The sequence below is a fragment of the Condylura cristata genome, unplaced genomic scaffold (assembly GCF_000260355.1).
Source record: "Condylura cristata isolate star-nosed mole 26May11 unplaced genomic scaffold, ConCri1.0 scaffold00025, whole genome shotgun sequence".
In the NCBI taxonomy this organism is placed as follows: domain Eukaryota; kingdom Metazoa; phylum Chordata; class Mammalia; order Eulipotyphla; family Talpidae; genus Condylura; species Condylura cristata.
Window position 1 is genome coordinate 1,950,251 of NW_004567126.1, and position 23,544 is coordinate 1,973,794.

The 23,544-nt window shown below is 37.4% G+C and overlaps 1 protein-coding gene across 1 annotated transcript in view; it reads left to right on the forward strand.

Annotated features, from left to right (window-relative positions):
- The first annotated feature begins 16 nt into the window (after nt 1-16).
- Nucleotides 17-23,544, forward strand: part of YAP1 (Yes-associated protein 1) — a 104,795-nt gene continuing 81,267 nt past the window's right edge. The window contains exons 1-2 of the mRNA XM_012729953.1: nt 17-189; nt 2,951-3,201. Of these exons, the coding sequence (XP_012585407.1) occupies nt 85-189; nt 2,951-3,201 (356 nt within the window). The 5' untranslated portion in view covers nt 17-84. The remainder of the gene's footprint in view (nt 190-2,950; nt 3,202-23,544) is intronic.

The following is a 23,544-nucleotide window of genomic DNA, read 5'->3' on the forward strand; positions in this document are numbered from 1 at the left end:
CCGCCGGCCCCCCCGGCCGGGCACCAAATCGTGCACGTCCGGGGGGACTCGGAGACCGACCTGGAGGCGCTCTTCAATGCCGTCATGAACCCCAAGACGGCCAATGTGCCCCAGACTTTGCCCATGAGGCTACGGAACCTGCCGGACTCTTTCTTTAAGCCGCCGGAGCCTAAGTCCCACTCACGACAGGTAACTGCGCCCCTTCCCCCCTCGTGGCCCCGGGCTGGGGCGCCGGCGGGCGGGCGGGGGGCACTGAGGGCCGGCGGGTGGGGGCGGGGCAGGACGGGGTGCGGCGCCCGCCGAGGACGGAGTGCGGGGCCGAGATTTCGTGTCTCCCCTGGGAGTTCCTCCGCGCGGTGGCCACCCCTTGGAGCGTGCTGCCCCCGGCTTCGCTTCCTTTCTTTCTCTCTGGGGTTACCGGGGGGCGGGGGGTCTGGCACAATGCGCGCGCCTCCCGCTCTTTGCACCTTCGCTAGCGCCGCGGGCCGGGCCGGGCCTGGCCGGGCGGGGCGGGGCGAGGGCCGCCGGCGGGGAATGGGGCCCGGGGCCCCTGGTCCTGCGGAGCCTCTAGGTTCCCTCCCGTCTCCGGGGGAGTCAGATAATTGTTCTCTTGTTTTCCAGGGTAGATTAGGGGTGGGGGTGGAACAGCTCCGTTTTGCCCCCTCCCCCCTCTGCCCGTCCCCTCCCCCTCCTGAAATCGTGTTTTCCTCGGGGCCCGGGCTCCTTCTGAATGCAGGATCCAGACTTTCCTGGAAGTTGATTGTGGAGTTGGTGCTTTTCACCGCGCTGCTTCCCAGCGCCCTGAAACTCGGGCGGGCTCGCTCCTCGCTGCTACCGCCCGCGGCGGATCCTATTTACAGGCCGCCGGGACGCTGTCCTCCCCCCCCACCCCCCCCCCCGAGTTGCGCAGGACCTACTGGAGCGCTCTGCGCCCTGGTTTTAACGTAAGCCTTTGATAATACATTGCAGGTTGACTCACAGGCCGAGTCCTGCCTAGTTCTGCTGTGATTAAAAGTTGATGTTTGGGAAGCGATGACTAATTCGAGGCTCGCCATTGCTATTTCACTCTTATTGAGGATATGAGCATGGCTGTTTGGTGATTCGTGGACTTGAGCCAACACTGATATGAAACTTATGAAAGTGTTAACATTCCGACAGGTCCCAGTAGATTTGTTTAGTGTAGTTTATTTTCTATATTTCTTGCCTTTGTGTGTGTGTGTGTGTGTGTGTGTGTGTGTGTGTGTGTGTGTGTAGAACTTGCTTCTGGCTAAACTTCAGCGTAGGAACTTTGCCCGAAAAGTTAATTGGTTTTCCAAATACTGCGATGTAGTTGGTCCACTCGGACTGTAACTTGAGTGGAAAGAAGAGTTCTCGCCCGCACTCCCTTTCTCCCTCCTGTTTGCATGCCTGTTGTATCTGTGCCTGTTGCATACCAAGGGGCTTTGGAACTCGGAAAAACTCAGTTAACCTGCGAACAAAACCTAGGTTGAAGAACAGGAACGAAAATCAAGTGCTTCTCTAAAACCTTCAGTTTATAAGAGGCAGACTTAGTGCACTCTTTTCTCTGACCGCTCCAAGGGCGGTTTCTGGACAGAGGGGCAAATGTGTGTTGGCATTGCACCTTTACAGACATCACAGCTCAGCTGGTGATACTTAAATCTGTTTGAAAGTACAGTACACGTAAGCGTTGAATTCCCCATTTTGTGATATCTATATGCCAAAAAAGAATTGCAGTTGAAAAGTAATAATTGCAGTAATAAGTAAAAATAAATAAGTTAGAATTTATAGCCAGTAGTCTGGATTCATACTAATAATATACTTTTATTTTTTTAAAATAAGTTTCTTACTTAAATGTTGTGTATCTCCAAGTTTAGTTTTTATTTCTGCTAATGATTTCCTAATTATAATTAACTTGATTGGAAACTTAGAAAATGTACACCACTTGACTGGAAGGCATTAATATGTCCCAGCTGATTGCTTCCAGACTCCCTTCCTTGCCTCCTGTATGAATGAATCTAGGAGATTCAAACTTTTTTTTAAAATATAAAGCCTAATTCTAATCAAGAAATTCAAATAATTATGAGTGTGTGAATTGTATGAAAATGAATTGTAAATACTATATTGTCCACAAAGTTACTGATGCAAATTCATCTCTTTACATTCACACGGATATATCATTTTCCATCATAAAAAAGCAGGCTCACAGAGATTAAAATATTCCACACTAGTTTGGATTGAAATCCAGATATCTGGGGTCTCAGTACAAGTTTTTCCTACTGGTACACAGTTGTAATCTATCTGTGTGAGTACTTAAGTCATAACATTGTTGAACTATTGATATCTTTGTTGTCTAGATAAGTATTGGGTTGGGTTTTCCTTCCATTCATGAGATGGCTTGTGAGGACATTTGGATGGCTCTGCATTCATTGAAAGTTGTCTGACTTGAGTTGAGAGGGAAAAAAAAGATTGCTGTGTTTATAGCTTGACATAGGGGGGGAAAACTATGTAAAACCTAGTTTAAAGACAGTTTTTATCATACATGGTTAATTATATTCCTATACCTGGAATATTCTAAAACTTGTAATAGTGCCCTTACTGACTTGGCCTTTTACAAATTAGGTTTTAAAATTCCACTAGCATTATTTTTAAGAATATTTCATTCTATATTATTTGTCTCTAAAAGATGTTGAAAGTATGTCTCTATTGTAGGTAGAAATTCACTCAGATATACTGCTTAATAAAACTACAAGTGTTTGTAAAAGTACGTTTAAATTACGTAAGTCATTTAAAAGTATCTGTCTGCAAACCTGTGTTCTGTGCCAGATATTAAATGTTGAAACTTGTCATTAGCACTCAGAATTTCATTACAACCAGACATCCATCTAGGCAATTCCAAAGGACTCTCTTTAAAAATCATTTTAAAGAAATTCTCACTTAATTTTCCTTCTAGGCCAGTACCGATACAGGCACTGCTGGAGCCCTAACTCCTCAGCACACTCGAGCTCATTCCTCCCCAGCTTCCCTGACACAGGGCTCCGTGTCTCCTGGAACCCTGACTCCCACCGGAGTGGTTTCTGGCCCAGCAGCTGCACCCACAGCTCAGCACCTCCGACAGCCTTCTTTTGAGATACCTGATGAAGTACCTCTGCCGGCTGGCTGGGAGATGGCCAAGACTTCATCTGGTCAGAGATACTTCTTAAAGTAAGTAGGAGGTTGTTTTCTAAGAAAAGTAAAGTTTGGAAAAGAGAGTAAAGTTCTATCAAGATATGGAACATCACAGGTGTTTTTCTTTTGCTTAATACTAATATAAAGCTAAGTTTGTTTTTTCCCCTACAATTTTTTTTCCCTTGGTGTGACCCCTGAATACTTTATAATATTTTGGAAAGCTTGATTGATTCAGAACCTTTTAATAAATAGTCTTTTCTTTTATGGCAGTTTGGATATCCTCATTTTGAATTTGTGTCAAATTATTAATTAGCCCAGCTCAAAACTAAAAGAATATCCTGACAAATTTCAAACTGTGAGAATGATAGGGCTTCTGTGATTTTATAAAATACATCTTTTTAAATAGCTATTTTATTGCTAGAGGCGAATAGCCAACAAATAAGATACCTTTGGAAGTTCAGTTTTACAGTATTTTAAAATGTGAAATGATAAGCTTTTCAATTGTAGTTTGATGAAAATTACCAGTAGTTTCCAAAGCAAAATTTCAGGTTTGATATTCTAAGTAGCAAACATTTTTCAAACCGGTAGGTTTGAAAACAAAATGGGAAAACAAAATGGTCACCGGGTTATTTTTATTGACCTTTTTATTTTTGACAAAATGGTATAATGTTAATAAAGTGAAACAAAAACAGTTTTATCCTCCTAAGTTTTAAGCTCTTAAGACCTTAAAATTTTTGTCTTACTTACTGGATTAAGTGTATAAATTTAACTGGAAGTAATTATACTGAACTCATTTTTGAAATAATACTTAACAGAATATTAAGGTTGAGATTAATAGTGGAAAGTAATTCAAGTATTGACAGTCTTTTGTCTACTAGATTACATTAGTAGATTGTCTTAGCAGTATAATATTTAACAGATCACACAACTTAATGGCACTAATTTTTCCTATATTTCTTAATTAGCATTTAATATTGATCATTTTTCAAGTTAGGTTGTTACCTTGTAATACAAGGTTGAGTTTTGTGACAGGTGTACATAGGAGGAGATCAGAAGAAAGAGTTTGGTCTAGGAAAAGTTTCTATAGTTTTTTGCCCCCTTTCCTGCATTTTTTTTTTTTTTTCCTTTTTAAATTCGTTTTTTTCTGGTGTCTTGGTATCCATTTCAAAGGGTCAGGTTTCAACCAGAACAATAAAGGGCCTGAGACTGGAAAGTACACACAAGTCTGGCAAACTCATCTGCATGAGCAAGATCGTTTGTTCTCAAGCAGACTTCCAAAGTAAATGATTGAAAGAGCTGCTAGCTGTGAGGGATGTGTCTTGAAGGGAAAAGGAATGGAAACAAACCAGGTTGTTAGGAGGAAAAAGAAAGGCTGTACTTTTTTGAACCTCTCCCTGCTGGGTCACATGCTGGCCTAGGGAGGGTTTTAAACAGTGTAATAGCCTGGTTGGCTGTTTTCTTTGGTTGATGCTGTGGCTAAAAGTATAAGGTTAAAGATCAACTTTGATGCTCTCCTAGTCTTTTTGTACTTAATCTTATTTGCCTGTGCAGTGAATAAAAATTAGTATGTTTGTGACAGCTCATTTAGCCCACATCATTATGGAAGTAGCTAACAAGTGGATATGAACTAATCTTCATATAACTTACTCCAAATTGCATAATGTTCATAAAGAGATTTTTGAGGGACTTTCACATAGGAGTAAAGCTAGGTTTATTATATGGTAAGAAACATGAGGGCTTTTTTTTATTTTTTTTTAATTCCATGGAGTAATTTTCCTGACTCATACCTTCAGAGCAGGCAAAATCATGGATACATTATTACCTTTCAGGAATTATAGAGAGGACCCATAAGTTCTGATGTGTTAGATGGGTACTGCAGGCAGGTGAAATTTCTTATTGTTGTGAAGAATGTTTGCTTTATGAACAGTATTCAGTTTAGAGAAAAGTTATATGAAGATTAGTTCATATCCACTTGTTAGTTATTTCCATGATGATGTGGGCTAGGTGAGTTATCACAAACATACTTATTTTTATTCACTGCACAGGCAAATTCATTTTTATTCTAGTTTTGAAATTAGACTCTCTTTGCAGTCATAGGTGCAGAATGAACAGCTTCAACAACATGCATATTGTACACTCATTTCAATAATGAAAAATTATACCTTACTATGTATCTTTTAGATACTGCAACTAACTTACAATTTACAAAGTATATAATTTATTGAGATTTATACTTTGCAGGAAGAAATCTGACCGTAAGTGGTCCAGACATGCAAGATGATTGTAATTTGATTGGAAGCTTTGGAAACAGCTTATTGCTGTCTTATGACCATAGATGAATGAATTTGGAAGTTGCCTGGCCTGTTTTAAGGTAGCATAATTACTGCAGGATTATAGGCAAGCCAAGATTAGTATTTTTAAAGCCTTTCCTGGGTCATTTAGATCATCTGAACGACAAGACTTGTACCTCAACTTGGCAAGTGGTATGGGGGAAATAGGGTATGCCTGTGTTTATCAATAGTCTATGCAAGTTTGGTATGATGGCAAAACATATGTTAAAAAAAACTTTATTAGTCTGTGTTATATATGTTGCTTGTCAACTGAAATTACTGTTTAAAACTAATTTCTCCAACACAGTATATTGAGCTTTTATTTAAAAAGAATTCTCTATTATTTTGAGAATTGCTGCATTCTTCAGCTGTCTTACAGTTTTCCTACAGGAAATACTTTTTCAAGTAGTTGGTCAACAACTTCCTATTTCTTTATAAGCTGCTGAATAACTTCCTGAATTAGTGTTCTATAATATCTCTGGTTACAAGGAGTCTTTTTTTTTCTTCTCAGATTTATTTTATTGAATCTTATACCTTGTAGCTATTAACACGGTACAAAGAACTTTTGTATATAATGTAACATATAGGAACTTACAATTTGATTTAAGAAATCTAATGTGGTTTAAAAGTTTGGATTTACATTACTTTTATAAGGTTGTCTAATAGCTTTTAAAAAGATTGATTTGTTTTATTTATCATTTTCTGAGTAACTGACCACAGTGTTTTTAGTCTCTGAAGAGTCAGGTTTTCTGTAAGTGATTTGATTAAAAGCTATAGTGGATATCTTCATCCACAGTTTAAAGTGATATTTTTTCAGAGATTTCAGCAATTCAGCTTTATATCTTAGCCAGCATTCCAGCATTAAATGAACTAGCTTTGCAGATGTGCTGGTCACTGTAAATGCTTTGATTCTCTTTTTGCTACATTTGTTACTTTTGGAAAAAAATCCTCCAGAATCTTAATTAAAGCTGCTCAAAAATGTATCCGTTAAAAAACATGATTTAAGTTCTTTCTTACTATGATTTGATCTTATGTATCTTCTCCCACTTAAGAACTGTAAATTCATAACATCTTTTGTTGCTACAATAAAGATTAGATGTCTTAGAAAGGGACAGTTTCATAAAGAATAATATAGCTATGTTAAGAGTCTGTGGCTTTTTTGGGGGGGTTCTTACTACATTAAAGATAACTTTTGTAAATGGTTTCCTTTTAAAAGTGAGAAGCTTTATAATATTGCCTTTAAATGTTGATTAAGCTGCAACAAACAAACCAATTTAAATTGTAGAGTATTCCCCTTAGGGAATACTCTAAGGAGAGCGAACTTTCTCTGTTTGTCTTGCTGTTGAGGTCGAGTGGGGAGAGATGAAAGTATGCCCTTAACACTCAGAAAAAATTGCTTACTTGTGCTCAGTGGGTGGGCATCCAGGGGAAGAATGGCCTGCAGTGCCACTGTGATTCAGGCAGAAAAACTCTGGAGGAACCCTTGACTATAGTGACAGAAGAAAAACAGTTGGGAGATAGTGGATGTGACAGAACAAATAGAACACAGAGACAGATTAATTTATTTCCTGGGGAAAGTAATCAGTATTTTTAGTGTGAATTAAAGATTTAGTTATCAAACTAGATGCTTACATACTACAGTTGGCTGCAAGAAGCAAGCTACTTTTCTTTAAAAACTAATAATCAAAAAAATAATTCTCCCCAAAAGTCTCATGTTAACTTTTAAAACAAAATATATATAGTATGTTTCAAATATATATAGTATTTGAATCATGGAAACTTAAAGTTTTGTAGTTATGAGATCATGTTGAACTTTATAGTTAGAAAAATAATGTAAATAAACATCCTGAAATAGTAATACTAGCAGGACTCAGAATTGCCTTTTACTTTGAGATGCTTCGGGAGGTGAACCTACACCCAACCTAATATTTAGATGTCAAAGATACGTCACTGAAGGGTTAGGGCAAATCAGAGTGAAGTCATTTTAAAAATCAATCATTAAGGTTTAAGATTATTCAAACTTAATTTGCTACCTTTAGTAGTAGCATAATTTAGCCATTAATTATGGCTTGAATGTTCAATAATAGCTGAGTAGCAGTATATAAAGGGAGGTCTTAAAGAGTTGTGTGGTTCTATAACTCTGGTTACTAAGCAATGTACTACTTACAAAAAAGGCTCTGATTTCAGGATTAATCAGAACTTCAAGCCATGAAAGGGACGTTGCTGTTCTTATGAAGAAGAATTGCTTCATGGCTCTGGTTGCTCAAGTACTGGAGCACTGAGTTTCCTGGGAACAAGTACTGCCACCCTGGAAGCACTTTTATTTGCGTAGGGCATGACCCCCCTCTAAAAGCAAACAAAAGTGTTTGGTATAAATTATAATGCTCCTTGTTTTTCTTTCTCTTTAATATTTTAGATAAGGAAAAGTTGTCAGTAGTTTAATCCTCAATGGAGTCTTAGCATCAATAGAACCAATTTTTAACAGCAGATGGTAAGATGTTCTAAATAATGTTGCAAAATAACAGAATAACACAAATAGGGGTCTCTACTAAAATATCCATGTTTTCTTCCATCAAAAAGTTTGTGTTGTATTCTGGTAAGTGATACTCACTTTAGTGTTGTGTTTCTCTCTGTTCCTTCACAGGGACAGTTAGTCATTAGTCTTAAATATTTCATGTGAATCCCAGTTTAGGACTGGTGGAGAGAATTCATTTCGTTAAAAATTTCCTTTTTTCCTTCTGCAATTGCTTAGCTAACCTAAAAGGAGGAGAGTTGTGTTTTTTTTTTTTTTTAAAGTGAGGTCTTTATTGGAGAGTAAGTATGTTTAGAGAGGTTTTTTTGATACATGTATGAAAACTTTACTGCTTCTTTGATTGGGGATTAGAGTTGGATGACTTCCTGAGGGGTACTGTGTGCTTTCATAGAATTGAATGAGATGTTTGTGATTTGACTTTTCACTTAATCCTGAAGTATATGTCATATGGAGTAGGCTTTCCAGAGCGAAGTAACCCCTATAACCTAGGATGTGGGGATCCAATGTGGACAATTTTTTTCCCCCTGTAAAAGCATGAAAATGGGGTTCCTTTATATTTATAAAACTTTTCTTTGTCTTACTCTTATTTTACTTTATGGATTTTTAACTAGGTATATAATTTTTATTTTAAAAGTAACACATATTTAGTAGAGAATTGGAAAATGCAGGAGAAAAATAGTGGAGGGGGATTTGAAAATACTTGTATTTATATCATCACATATAATTTAAATTTAATTTTTTTAAAGATTTATTTATGCATACAGAACTGGGGTACAGGCCAGAGGTGCAGGGGCGGCGAGAGGCTTCACCAGAGACACTGGGGAGCAGCGGGCTGGTCAGGAGAGGTCTGCCAAGCCATGTGGTCACCTCCGGGGCAGGCGTGGATCGAACTCATGCGGAAGCGGCTTTAACTTCTCAGTGCTGTGCTTTAACCCGGTGCGCCACCAGGGAAGGCCTAAATTTAATTTTTAAGGGAGTAATACTCATAGATTTAGAAAATCCATTTATTTTCTAACAATGAAAAGTAGCACTTCTGACCCCACTTTTCATTTTTTCTGGTTTGCATTCACAGCAATTCCTTTGAGACTCCATTATAAATATTATATTTATAAAATATGTGAGACTTATTTCTTGAATTACCTGCATTGCCCGAAATACTTCATTTCCTTCATCGTCCCAGTATAATTATTTTGGTTTTTTAAAAGTGTCTTTACATTGTTAATGCTTTCTGTTGCTTGCCTAAAGCTGAACTGCTATGAGTTTTCCAAATAACTTTGTTATTTTCTTGGAATTGTTAATTGCCTGTTTTTTCATTTGTATTTCCATTGCTTTTTGGCCCCCTTGGAGACCCACCTCCCAGAGTCTTTTGTCTTCCTACTCTGGGCTAGAGGACTGCCTTTGCTGTGCTTCAGAGCTGTACTGCTAAGACTTCTACTTTTACCCTGGCTCTTCTCTGCCCTTCCCTACTCTTAGCTGGATACCCCATTTACTAGTTTTCTCTTTCTGGATTTATTCATTGATAAAGCAGGTTTGTCCTCCAAGAATTTGCTGAGAAAAGAGATGTATGGTAGGCAACTATTTTGGTCATTTATGTCTAAAAATATATCTGTTGACGTTTGATGGGCAGTCGGTTGTAGAATTAAAGATTAAGTTATTTTCCTTGGCATTTTGAAGGGATTGCCCCATTTTATTCTGACTTCAAAGTTTCTGACCAGTTAACATAAATTTGCTTCCTTGAGAATTTTAGTATTTTTTTACTTTATTTTTTTGGGTATCTTAAATTTCATTATGTGTTTTATCTTTTTAAATTCATGGTAAAGATTGTATGGTTTGGCACCTCAGTCTTCAGTGTAAGCTATGTCCTCTTAAAGGTGTGCAGTGCTGTTATCCTAATAATTCTTAATTTCTTCCGAGTTCATTGCTCCTGTTATTTTTAATAACATAAAAGTGTTGTTATTTCACGATTGTATGTGTTATCTCTCTGAGGATATTATAGTGGGGGTTTCTTTTAAATTTTTCTTCTGCTTTCAGTGTCCTAAGTGGGTTTCACTGGAGAGTGATACGTTGAAGAAGGCCCAAATGTCAGTTTCATAGTTATGTTGTAGTGGCCAGTTTCTCCAGATAAAAGTCTGCGAGGGCCCTGTCTCTCTGTGGTGTTTCTTTGACTGGTGTGGAGACTTGCTGCTAGACTTTCAGTGTGGACTTCATCTCTATTCATGGTTAGGTTTTGGGATCCTTTACCGCTTGGTCTGTTTCTCTGAAAAATAACTTATTTGTCCCCTACTTGGGCAGGCAATGAGATATGCAATAGGTTTGCAAAAAATACATAGGATGAAATTTTTTTTAAAATTTATTAATTCATACAGAACTGGGGTAGAGGCCAGAGATGCGGAGGGTGAGAGGATTCACTAGAGACAGAGTGGGGAGCAGAACAGGCAGATTGACGAAGTACACTGCTGAGGGGAGCAGCGGGCGGGCCAGGAGAGGTCTGCCATGCCATGTGGATCTCCTCCTGGGCAGGCTGGGATCAAACTCATGCGGAAGTGGCTTAAGCTTCTTAGTGCTGTGCTTTAACCCACTGCACCACCAGGGAGGGCCCCATAGGATGAATTTTTATGAATTCAACTTGTAATTATTAGATTGACAACTATACAGTTGTCAGGGTATATTTGCAAACAGTGACTCGACCATCTAATATGATTTGACTGAAATATTACAAGATTTTTTTTTAAAGATTTATTTATTTATGCATACAAGAACTTGGATACAGGCCAGAGATACGAGGATGTGGGGAGGGGAAGTGAGAGGATTCAACAGAGACAGAGTGGGGAGCAGAACAGGCAGATCTACTGAAATACACTGCTGAGGAGAACAGCGGGTGGGTCAGAAAAGGTCTGCCATGCTATGTGGGTTGCCTTCCTAACCAGGGTTTGAACTAGTGTTGCAGTGACTAAGGATAGCTTCATAGTGCTGTGCTTTAATCTGTTGCATGGCCAGGGAGGGCCCACAAGATCCTTTTTTTAATGAACACTTGTCTAAAAAAACTAATCAGGCAGATGATGGTGTCAGTTATATTTGTGTCTATAGTGTTAGTTTTGCTTGTTTATATCCTTATGTGTTAGATTTTCTTCAAGAAACTGGTGTTTCACATTGGACTATACAGGAATTTTGTTCAGAGTTTGGATTCTGAAAAAACTAAGGGATAGTGAAACTGGAAAGTTAAATCTTTGTGTATATGATGCTGGAGATGTTTCTATTTGTGTTTCATTTTAAGGTTTATAACTGAGATGTGTTAGGATCTTTTGTTGATGATCTCATGTTGATTTTCTCCAGGTCTATGTTTTCAGCAGACTCTGCTTAATGAGGTTAAAAGGTGCTTACATGTGAAAATCTTTTGTGGGAGGAGAAAGCATCCCTTTTTAAAAATCTTACGTGACCAGCATAAAGGGGGTTAAATGATACCTAAATGTTAGATATTTCTGGGTGGTAGAAGGAATTAAAATGTTGAATGGTATGAAGACATAGAACAAAATCAGTATAGCATACCTAAATAATGTCGAACCAGTTTTTACATAACCAAGTGTTATGTGTAGAAATGATCTGAATAAATAGAGATGTCTAAGAACCCTACCTGCAACTAATCCTTACGAGTGATGGGGTCACAATTAAATTTACCAGCCTTTCCTGAGTGACTCTGGGGAAGAGCTGGCTAAAATACAGATGTTTCTGTTTTTCCTTTACACATGTTGAGACTGATAGAGGTTATGTTTCTGAGATCCTGTAGTTTGGATGGGTTCCAGGTGATGTAATGGGATCTCTTTTAACCCCTTCCAGCTGGAGTGTATGCAGACTCTCCTATTCGGACTGGTACAGATCTTTTTTTTTTTTTTTTTTAAAGATTTATTTATGCATATAGAACTGGGGTACAGGCCAGAGGTGCAGGGGCAATGAGAGGATTCCCAGAGACAGAGTGGGGAGTGGAACAGGCTGACTGACTAAGATCAACGAGTACACTGCTGAGGGGAGCAGTGGGCGGGTCAAGAGAGAGGTCTGCTGCATCATGTGGGTCACCTACCTGGCAGGGATTGAACTCATGCTGAAGTGGCTTTAGCTTTTCAGTGCTGTGCTTTTACCTGCTGTGCCCTCAGTACAGACCTCTTTTAATGGGTGACAGGATAACTGTAGATAATGATACAGAAAATCAGTATCATTGTCCTCAGCTTTTGAAGACAAAGCCCTTTGTGTCCCTGACTCTTCTTCAGTTTTCAGTTACTGCCGATCACACCACAGGTAAGAATTTTCATAACCTAACAGTGGATGTTGTGGTAACTACAGTAGCTACTGGATCTGTGGGAAGAGAGATGTTACTCAAGTTTTGTTCCTGGGCTTGTTCAACTCAGTGAATCTGGAGAGAAGAGACAAAGGTTTGTGTTAGCACTTGTCTTTCCCACCATGAATATTTGAATACCAGAAAACTCCTTTCTTTATCAAAATAAAATTGCAAATTGATAAATGTGCTCTCTGACATTTGGGCATTTTTTAAAAAGAATTCTTCTAATGTCAAAAAACTTAATTTATTTTATAACTAAGGGCCATGTGTTAAGTAAACATTGTCAAAAGTGGTTATATCCCATGTATATTTGTCAGAAAATACTAGTTGACATGGATTTCTTTCATTTTGTTGTACTGTATGTAGCTGATACACACCTCTTGCTCTGAAAGATGGCATCTGAAGCTACGTGGGCAAATTAATCATTCTGGGTTTCTTGCATGTATGCAAGATTGTACAACTTAGGTAAATAAGTATCTTTTTTTTTCTTTTTCTTTCTGAATAAGCTGTAAAATTTGTCTTACTAGAGTAGAAATAATTTAGTCTATTTTATATTGTCAGAACCAAAGAAATATATGCTTATTAATAACTATCAAAATAGATTATGAAACAAAGCTAATACTCTGCTTATTGCAATTACAAGTTATAGTGGAAACTTTTTAAATCTAGGACTTTTAGTTATTAATAAAGCCTTTGTGGAACACAGAGTAGTGAGAATTCTTTACCTCAGTATGGTTTGGAAGGAAGTTGGTAGTTTCAGGAATGAAGTAATAAAGAAGTGAATATAATTGTTCACAAAATACTAGGCTGTTAAGATTTCAAATTTGTTTTATAGTAAGCCACATTGAGGTCGTTTGCTGTTACTGGTTGTCTTAGTCAGCTCTGGCTATCATAACAGAAAGCCATAGACTGAGTAGCTTAAACAACAAAAATTTATTTCTCCCAGCTGTGGAACCTGGGAAGGCCAAGATCAAGGTGTCAGCAATTAGGTTTCCTTTTGACACTTGCTCTCCTGTCTGGCAGGCAGTTGCCTTTTGCAGAAGATCTTTCACATTCCTAGTGTAGACTTGGTCTCCTTGCATGCTGGCAGGAGCCTTCTAAGAGGATCTTCATCCTCTTTTTTTTTTTTTTTTTTTTTTGGCCTTCCAAAAGCTTTAGAGCCTCCTTAGATCATTACACTGTGTCACTTCTGTTAAATTATGTTGATTGCGTTATGTGCCAAGGTCAGCCCATATTCAAAGGTTTGGGAAATAAACTTTGCTCATTGGGTGGGGGGGGAGCAGAAGGGGCTTGGAGGGAAGCAGCAAAATATTGAGGCTATTTTTTTCAGCCTACCACACATGGTGGATTGGAAGTTTTTTCCTTTAAAGATTTATTTATGCATATAAGAATATAAGAACTGGGGTGGAGGCCAGAGGTTCAGAAGTGAGAGGATTCAATCAACAGAGACAGAATGGGGAGCAGAAAATGCAGATCTGCTGAAATACACTGCTGAGGGGAGTAGCAGGTGAGATAGGAGAGGTCTCTGCTGCATCATGTGGGTCATCTCTGGGGCTGGGGATCAAACTCAATACTGATGTGGTTGTGGATAGCTTCCAGTGCTGCTTCCTAACCGGTTGCACCACCAGGGAGGGCCTAATACGTTTTCGTAATTATTAAGTTGTTCATGTGTGTAAGTAAAGTCCTGCAGGAGGCAGTAACTCTAGACTGTTTTTTCTGTTTATGTGGTTTCTGATGTCCCAAATTATTTTTGATGTCCCACAGCACATGCACCTAGATTTCTAGGTTGCTTATGAATGAAAATTCAAGGGAGATAATGAAAATAAAGGCATTCTTAAACATTTAATTTCAAAACTAGGCATTTTTTTCTAAAGATGAATAAAAACATTTTTTTATCATGAAATTCAGTATTGTAAAAACTGAGTGAATCAATTCTGATTTTTGATATGTAAAAGTTGAATTTAAACAGTGAATCAGATTTCAGCCTTGAGATTCATACACCCATAGTGGGTAAGTGGCCAGTAGGATAGCCATAGTTGTATGTGCTTGACTTTTTTAAGGATCCTTGGGTGATGCCTCCATTTTTGGTAGTGGAGTTGTATTGCGTCTATGAAGCTCTTTACAGGAAAAAAAGAGCAGCTATTTATGGAGCATTTCCTCAGGCCTGCAATTTGAAGCCATTACAGCAAAGTTGCTGAGCAAGTCAGTGATTACACACCCTTGTCTCCCAGCCCCCGCCCTGCCGCCAGTGTGGAGGGAGTTGGCTACTGCTGAGCAAAAAGTTTGTCCTCTTCCATTATTGTCCATTACTGGCTTTTTAAAGAGCAAGAGGGTTCAATCATTGGAAACTCACTTTCTTAACAGATTATTAAACTAAAGCTGTAAACTTATTTTTCATTTCAGGAAATAGTTAAGCATCCACAAAATACAATGATTCTCCCAACCCCCTTTTAGTTAATTAAAATCAGATCTCTTATCAAATGCAGAACTTGTCCAGCAGTTTTCTTAAACTCACAAAAACAGATGTTGGGCGTTGTCTGACAAAGGAATTCTCACTCCATATATACATCCTTTAGATTTGGGGTGTATATTTCAGGGGATTTGATTTTCCGATTTAAGTTAACTTTTGTTGCCTACCTGTGTAAACACTGTTTTTCCTGTAGTTTTCTTTTTTAAATAGGGATAAAATTATTAAAAATGCCCTTGTCACATGGCCCTTTTCCGCCAAGAAATGAAACTGGCTTTTGCGTTAGATTATCTGTATGTGGTCAGAAGAAATACCTGATAGGTAATACATCTCAAAACTAATGAACTTCGGTCTGCTCATGATAAGTTAATAGGGCTTTTATCCTATACAGGACATTCTTACCTGTTAATTTTACAGCCTTTCTACATATTGGTGTCAAACTTCTAAGACGATAGTAGCTTCTCTTTATTATAATCTGATATCTTAAAAATTTTTGCCATTGTTCTTTGGTATTCTTTATTCTATAAAAACCTGTTAACCCATTATTCTGGATTCAGTTTCAGAAAAAAATCAAAATCACTAAGAAAATGGTTTTTAACAATACCTAAGATTTTAAGAAAGCATAATTTGATAGAATCAGAAATTGTGTTATAAGAATTGAAATTTTAATTCGAGCTTGTTGAAAGTGTTGACATTTGATTAATATTGGATACTTAAAATGTTTTTCAAAAATAGATAATAAGCATTGTCTGTAAGAGATGAATAATAGCAAAGTTTTTATTCTTATTCTGCCCCCTTACCAACAAAACAACCCATGCTACAAATAACATACATCAAAAGAATCAAAAATATGTACCATGGTAGGCTATCTTCCAAATTATACTTTTAAAAAATAGTACCCCAACTGGTATTCTTGGACTTCACAGTTTGATTGGATGAAAGTGTTTTTAATTGTGGCAGATAGAATTGAGGGAAATATCCTAGTTCTCTGACCAATGTTGAGAGTTAGGAAATTCTGTTTAGCTAAATTGTAACTTTTGGGAGGTGCTTTTTGGATTTCTTGATCTCCACTTTCTCATTCCTTTTCCAGGATCTATTTTATTTGAATGAAACACAATTTCTTTCAAGATTCAGCTCAGGTTTTATTCCCCTAGGATGTCTTTCTATATTTTTCTTTGCTCCATTTTGTCTTAGTGTCCCCTGACCTGGCCTTTCACGAATCCTGACTGCATTGGAAACACGCTTTTACTTAAAGACTTGGTGCTGTTATACCCCTGCACCTAGCATGGTGGCAGCACATATTAATTGCTTACTCCCAAATGTTGAGAATTGTCTTTAAATGTTACCAGTCATTTCCCAAGCCTTGAATTATTTTCCTCTATTTTGATGCCCTCAGAAGCTTCAGCACTATGTGTGAAGCTATATAACTTGTGTTGAGCATTGAGTGGCCCCATCCTCAGTGAGGGGGGCAGGTGGGTGGATTAGTTAGAAATGGGAGAGAATATACCCAGTAGCCTGCCACACCTGTGATAGATAAGCCCTAAGTAGTATAGGTTAAGGACCCAGAACAGAGATGTCTGGAGGGAGTTGTGTGGAGTTGTGATGTTTGGTTGTATTTGGAGGATAGATAGGGTTAGCTAGAATAGGATTTTATACTAAACTGATTACTGAATCCTTTTGTTGATTTTGTGTATTTGTGATTGGTTTTGTAACTTTTGACAATGTTGTGATTTTATGTTGTAAAATCCCACACATGGTTAAAAAAGTTTTTTTTGTTTGACTTTAGCTGACCTATTGCTCTTCCTCTGGCTTCCCCCAACCCCACCCATTATCTCAAGGTCCATTCAGTTCACTCTGTGTTTCAGCACTTAGTGTAGCCTGTCATGTAGTGTTTAACTATGTGACTGGTTGCCTGGCTGGGCCACAGACTTCCGGGAACTTTGGTTTTCTTACCTATAAAGTTGGTGGACTGAAATACAAGATTTCTAAGTCCTTTCCCACCTCTGGAGTGCTATGAAAATCAATAAAAAAAATTCATACGAATTTTGTATATATATAGATATATCATTATTTTCTGATGTGTTTTACTTACAGTATCTTGCGTTTAGCATAAAATTTGCTAAGTTTAATTTATAAATATCACTATTAAAGAAAAACATTGATAATACTATCAATAGCATTATTTTAGAGGGGGAATTTTTTTTATTGTGATTTAACTGTGGAGGAAAATGAAAAGGCTTTTATTAGTGACAGTGGGATTTAGGAAGAAGTGAACATGGAGTTGATATTCAGGGCTGAAAGAATGAATAGAGAGGGTCTTCCTTTCTAAGAAAAGGATCAGTGATTAGTGTACTTTTGGTACGAATGCAAACTGTTAAGAAATGTAGGTTCTATTTGAGAAAATACTGACATATAGCTTTATTACTCATTGAATTCTAAAAATTCTAGCTTTTTCTCATTTGTATTTTCTTCGTTAACACAAAAGCATAGTGGCACCCCCCATCTCTGAAAGCCATGAAAGGGGTTTTTATAGCTTTCTGGGAGATGGGCTGTTTGTACTCAGAACCAGTGTCCCAGACACTACGCATATTTCCATTTCTGTTCTTTACAGTCAGTGGTAACTTTGAACTGATTATTTAATACAACTAATACTTTTTTTTGGACTTTGCATACAATTTGCTGGTGGTTGTTTAGTTGCTTTATACATTCCAATTTGTAGAATATTAATATTTCTTGAGTAGTGTAGTGATTTATACTTAGATATAAAGAAAGCCATTTAAAGAAATTTCCTTTGAGCACATGTAAATTTTGTTTTTCATATTACATTGGAGAACATCTTTAAAGTCAGAGTAACCAAATCTTAAAAGCTTAACGTATTTATACTACCCAAATCACAAGCTAATTCTGTTAAATCTGCTATTTCTTTAGCTTCATAAACCGATTTTGCTTTGGCCTCACAAGTTTTTTTTTTTAAAGATTTATTTACTTATTCATACAGAAATGCGGTACAGGCCAGAGATGCGGAGGGCGAGAGGATTCACTAGAGACAGAGCAGGGAGCAGAACAGGCAGATTGACACAGTACACTGCTGAGGGGAGCAGCTGGTGGGTCAGGAGAGGTCTGCCACGCCATGTGGTCACCTCCGGGGTAGGCTGGGATCGAACTCATGCGCAAGTGGCTTAAGCTTCTTTGTGCTGTGCTTTAACCGGCTGCGCCACCAGGGAGGGCCAAGTTTTTGTTTGTTTGTTTTTTTTAATAGAACTTGTTAAATCTATACTATCATACATAATGTCCATTTAATACTGTGCTTATTTGGTAATTAATAAAATACTTGTTCAGTTAAACTGGAACCCACTAACTTTTTTACCATGTTTCTTAAAAGAAACGACATCAGTATAAAGGATGAATTTCCTACTTGGTGAGTAGCTTCCTACATCCACTTAACACAGTGGTGGGATGAATTGAAAAGGTTCTATACTCTTCCATATTATTAAACACTTTTAAGTTGTGAGTTTTGTGGTTCCTCATTTACAGATGTGGCAGTTTACCCTGGACACCCTCCTTCCCCAATACTGCTGATATGTTTCCTTTATTATTTTAAGCATACTTGTGATAATATTTGTGTGATTGCACATCATATGTGAGGGATTTTATAAATATTGTCCTTTAACACTTGGCTTTGTTTATTACTAAGAGTAGGTCACTACAAAGAGAAGAGGTTACAGAGACATCTATCTAAAAACCAGTGTATTATTGTTTAACAGTTACATGTTGGTATTTATACACTGTTGGGTTAGGATTTTATTTCATTTAGATTTGTATTACTCTGTTTTTATATCATTATGAAAACAGTAACAGTCCCAGAATTGACACAATTATTTCACCTTCTTTAATGGAACTGTACTAGTTGAATTTCTACTTCTTGGAATGTTAAACAGGAGTGATTTCTGACTAAGATCAACAGGAAATTCATGGCCTTATGGAGAAGATTGGTACACCAGCCCCACAGATAAATGTTTCCCAGTTATGTACAAATTGAGTTCAAGTTACACAGTTTTTAATCATGATCTTAGTGCTGAATTATTTCTATGGGAATAAAGTATTTAATTCTGTAATTTTAAGTAGGGGGGAAATAGTTTTAAGGAAGTTTACCTTGGGTCATTTAGGACCTCTTTAAATTAAGGCACCTCTTGAACGAGTTTTAGATTGATTTTACTAGATTGCCTATTTTTAAAGAACAGAATAAGCTTCTGGTTTGAGAAATTCAGTTTAGTGTTTCAGATAGGAGCTCATGTATTGCAACATTATTTATCTATTTTTGTAAAGGGCTGTTAATCACTTGGTGCCACCCTGTCTGAGTTGTATGCATTTGGATTGTCCACATGAAATCATCTGATACAAACCTTTCATTTCTGGAAATTTTTTTTATTGTTTTTAGCCCACCATCCTACTATGAAGTTAAATTTAATAGAAATACTTAGCAACAAGATGCTCACTTTTAATAAAATCTTTATTGTAGATGTTACCCTATCCTTTTTTAACAGGGCAGTGTTTAAAAAGCAAGTGTCAATGTAGTTATGAAATAAATTCATTTATCCTACCTTTGGCCAAAACACACTCTTTCCTTTCTAACCACCTTTCCCCCTTTCTAAGCACAGTTTCTTTAACAAAAAAAAAAAAAAAGAAAAAGATTAGCATATCTAATTTATTTCCATGTTATATATCCAGATATGTTGTTTTACTAGATACTTAGTTTTTGTTGGAACCGTCATTTAGAGCCTCTCAAATTACTCCACAGGAGTGTTAGCAAGGGCTGTAAACTGTAGTTCTTATGTGAAATATGAGACTGTGCCCTCTTGATCAGAGGCCAGAAGTGTTGCCAACTGAACCAAACCCTGCTGTTTCCCAAGAATGGATAGTACTGTGTTTAGTGATTTGGGTTCTGCTCATTGCTTATGGAGTTCTTCAGTAATTGTTTGGAATCCCAGAACATGTTAGTCTTGTATATCTTTTGAGTGGACAAGACGTTTTCTTTGTAGGTAAAAAGGAAAGACAAAATGTGAATAATATCTTCACAGAGTTTGGGGAGGAACTCTGGTGTACCAGAAATAGCCACTAATACTTAATACCTCCTTCTGTCCCTACCCCATAGAAGTTTTCAAAAGTAGACAGAGTGACCATTTTTATGTGTGTTAAACATAATCAGCATGAAAAAGAAACATAATAAAATTAAGTTTCTCATCATTGGAAACTTAAGCCCTAGAAACCATAAATACTGAATTGAAAACAAAGTTGAAAGTAATTACTGGAGGCATAAAGAAATAGGCTCATCTGAGAAACATTAAGTATTTGTAAAATGTTTACCATAATTTTCAATCTGTTGCATTGAATTGTTTAAAATCAAAATGCACCAGTACTCATAGGTCTTATGATAGACAAGGTTGTAGATACTTAAAAAAATACAGGATTCTTGTTTTTAAGTCCATGCTGCTATAATATATTTCTGCTTTTCCTATTCACATGGTAATTCATTCTGTATATGCTTTTCAAAATTGGGAGTGCCTCGATGCCTGAAAATTTGAGTCTTTCACGACTAAAGTGGTTGTGAAACTATGATCCACCAGAGAGATATAGAAGAAAAGCCCTTTTATCTGATTCAGCTAATAAGATTGTTTCGTCAAATTTTTGTTAAGGTAGTTCAGTTAGATATAGCATGGAATTAATTAGGTTAGTTGCATGTAATAAGTAATGTCCTTGTGCAAGTCAGTGGAACTACTGACATAGAGGTTAAGGTCTGTAGCATGACCCCACATTTCATTTCCATTCATATCTCTATGTACCATCTCTTCCCCTCACTTCTCTCCTCCTGCCCAACATGTACCACCATGATGTACCTCAGTTGCTCTGCAGGAATTAAGCATGTTCATGAACTTTGTAACTCTGCACCCAGTGTTTCCCACTATTTGCCCAAATAGTTTGGAGAAGGTTTCCCCAACCTCTCTTCATTTGTATTTTATTATTTTTTTTTAAAGATTTATTTATTTATTCGTACAGAACTGGGGTACAGGCCAGAGATGTGGAGGGTGAGAGGGTTCACCAGAGACAGAGCGGGGTGCAGAACAGGCAGATCAACGAAGTACACTGCTGACGGGAGCAGCGGGCGGGTCAGGAGAGGTCTGCCATGCCATGTGGATCTCCTCCGGGGCAGGCAGGGATCGAACTCATGCGGAAGTGACTTAAACTTCTTAGTGCAGTGCTTTAACCCGCTGCGCCACCAGGGAGGGCCTGTATTTTATTATTTAAGGCTTAGATTCATTTCAGATACAGACGCAGATTTTTATGTAGCTGCGCTGATAGTATTTGAACTTTCTCATTTCAACTTTTGTAGCCATTAATGTCACTGATTTTTATTCCTATGGCATTTCTTTGATTCTAATATGTGTATTTTTTCACATTTTAACTTTTGGAATTGGAGACTTTTTATAATTCATAGGATTTTACATTTGATTAAAGTACCTCTGGTACATACTACAGAGAATTAAGGTTTTGTGGTTGCCTCCCTTCTAACAGGTACATGCTTCTTCTGTTAGAACAGCATCTGATCCTTAGTGCTCAAATATTGTTGAATGAAATTTAAATGCTTCACTTCATTTTCACTATATTTTGGTAAATTTTAAGGGCGTGATTTATTCTGAAATATATCAACAATTACAACAAACATTTCTTGAGTGTTTATTATGTGTTAGGTTCTAGTATTCAGTAACAGTGAATTCTCTCTTTTACCCAGCTTTATTGACAAGGAAATGAAGTTCAGTCAAGACTGTGTAGCTGTCAAGTTTCGAGTTGTGTCAATCTTGCATCCAAGTTCATGACTTTTAGCCTCTATCTTCTACTATAGTATAATTGAATCTTTAGGCACTATGCTCTATGCTTTAATTGCATGTCCCATCACAGCCCCATGAGGACTTAAAATGTAATACAGTCATGTGTCACTTTGTGACAGGGATACATTGTAAGAAATATGTAATTAGGTGATTTCAACATACTGTTAATATAATCTTAGGAGTGGGATGGTGAGATGAACAAAATACGAGATAAAATCAAACATAAAGGAAAGATAACCGTGACATGTATGAGGCTGCTGTGGCGAACATTGGAATTTTGGGGTGACTGCTGTCTGTTGTTGACTGAAACATCATTGTGTGGCACATGACTATAATAAAACTCCAGCCAGCCATCTCTACATGTAAATTAAAATCTTTATCCTGACATTGTAAAGGGGTAAACAAGGTAAGTAGTGATTGGCATATGTATGGTTTTAGGGTGGGAGTGCGTAAGAGAGATATCTAGGCCTCTTCCACTTTTTGAAATTATTAAATCCATTTTTGGATCAAATCCACATTCTTGAGGGAGTGAAAGAACATTGAGTGTCCTTTATACTTAGGATAGTATTCTCCTTATAAATGAGGAAATCAAGATTCCAAAGAGATTAATTTAACTGACGGAACAGGATTTATTATCAGCATTGGTCCTTTGTATCTGAGAATAACTGCTAAACAACTGTGTTTTGTTTCTCTTCTTTCTTTCTTTTTTTTTTCCAGCAAATATCCCTTACCCCTTCTCCATCCTTTTATTCCACCAGAAAATTATCGTGAAACCCATTCAAGGACTGTTAACACAAATTTCATAACCTTGTAGTTTCTCTGCCAGCCATGCCATGGACCTTCCAACACTGATCTATTAAAAGGTATTAGAATGATAGTTATGAAAAAAGAGAAGAAAAATGTTTATTATTTGGTTGCAGAAACTTTGAGTATATTATAGTTTCAAAAAGCTTTTGAAAGAACTTTAAAAATCTTAAAAGTATCCTTATGAACTTTGTACTAACTTCAGCAATGACTGTTCTTGATTATTTAGAATCATTAGCATGGAGTTCTGTCTCTGTTGGAAATGGGAATCTTGAGTGAAATGTTTTAGTCTGTTTTAAACCTTAACCTGTTTCATAGAATGAAAATAATACCGGATACTTACACTTGGGGAACTTTGGTGTTTCTTAGTTGACTTGTTAATATTGCAGCTTTGATCTCTAAACTACAAGTAAATACCTGCTTTTACAGTTGCTATCTGGCTTCAGGGATTTGGGGAAGCCAAACAACAATATTAATTTGAAAATTTAAGTGAGTGTACATTTATGATGATGTTTGTCTGAAAAATCTTCTGTAATGGGCAAGAACCGATAAAAACAAGACTTAAAACTAAGACTGACATGGTTTTGTAGTTCATTCAGTTCAGTAAATTCTGCATGCTGAATTGCACTAATATGCCAAGCTTCGGGTTCCTATAGGAGTTAATGAGACCAACTCACTTTTAAGAATAGCTGTGCTACAGTAGAATCATTAATAGAATATTTTTTAAAAGATTTATTTTATTTATGTATACAGAACTGGGGTACAGGCCAAAGGTACAAGGGGTGAGAGGATTCACCAGAGACAGAGTGGGGAGCAGAATAGGCAGATTGATGAAGTACACTGCTGAGGGGAGCAGGGGAGAGACAGAGGAGGACTGCTGCACCATGTGGGTCACCTCCCTGGCTGGGGATTGAATTCATGCTGATGCGGCTACAGCTAGCTTCATAGCGCTGCACTCCAAGCTGTTGTGCCACCAGGGAGGGTGCTAATAGAATATGTGGTAGACCTTTTAAAATACTGTCTCTGGCTGA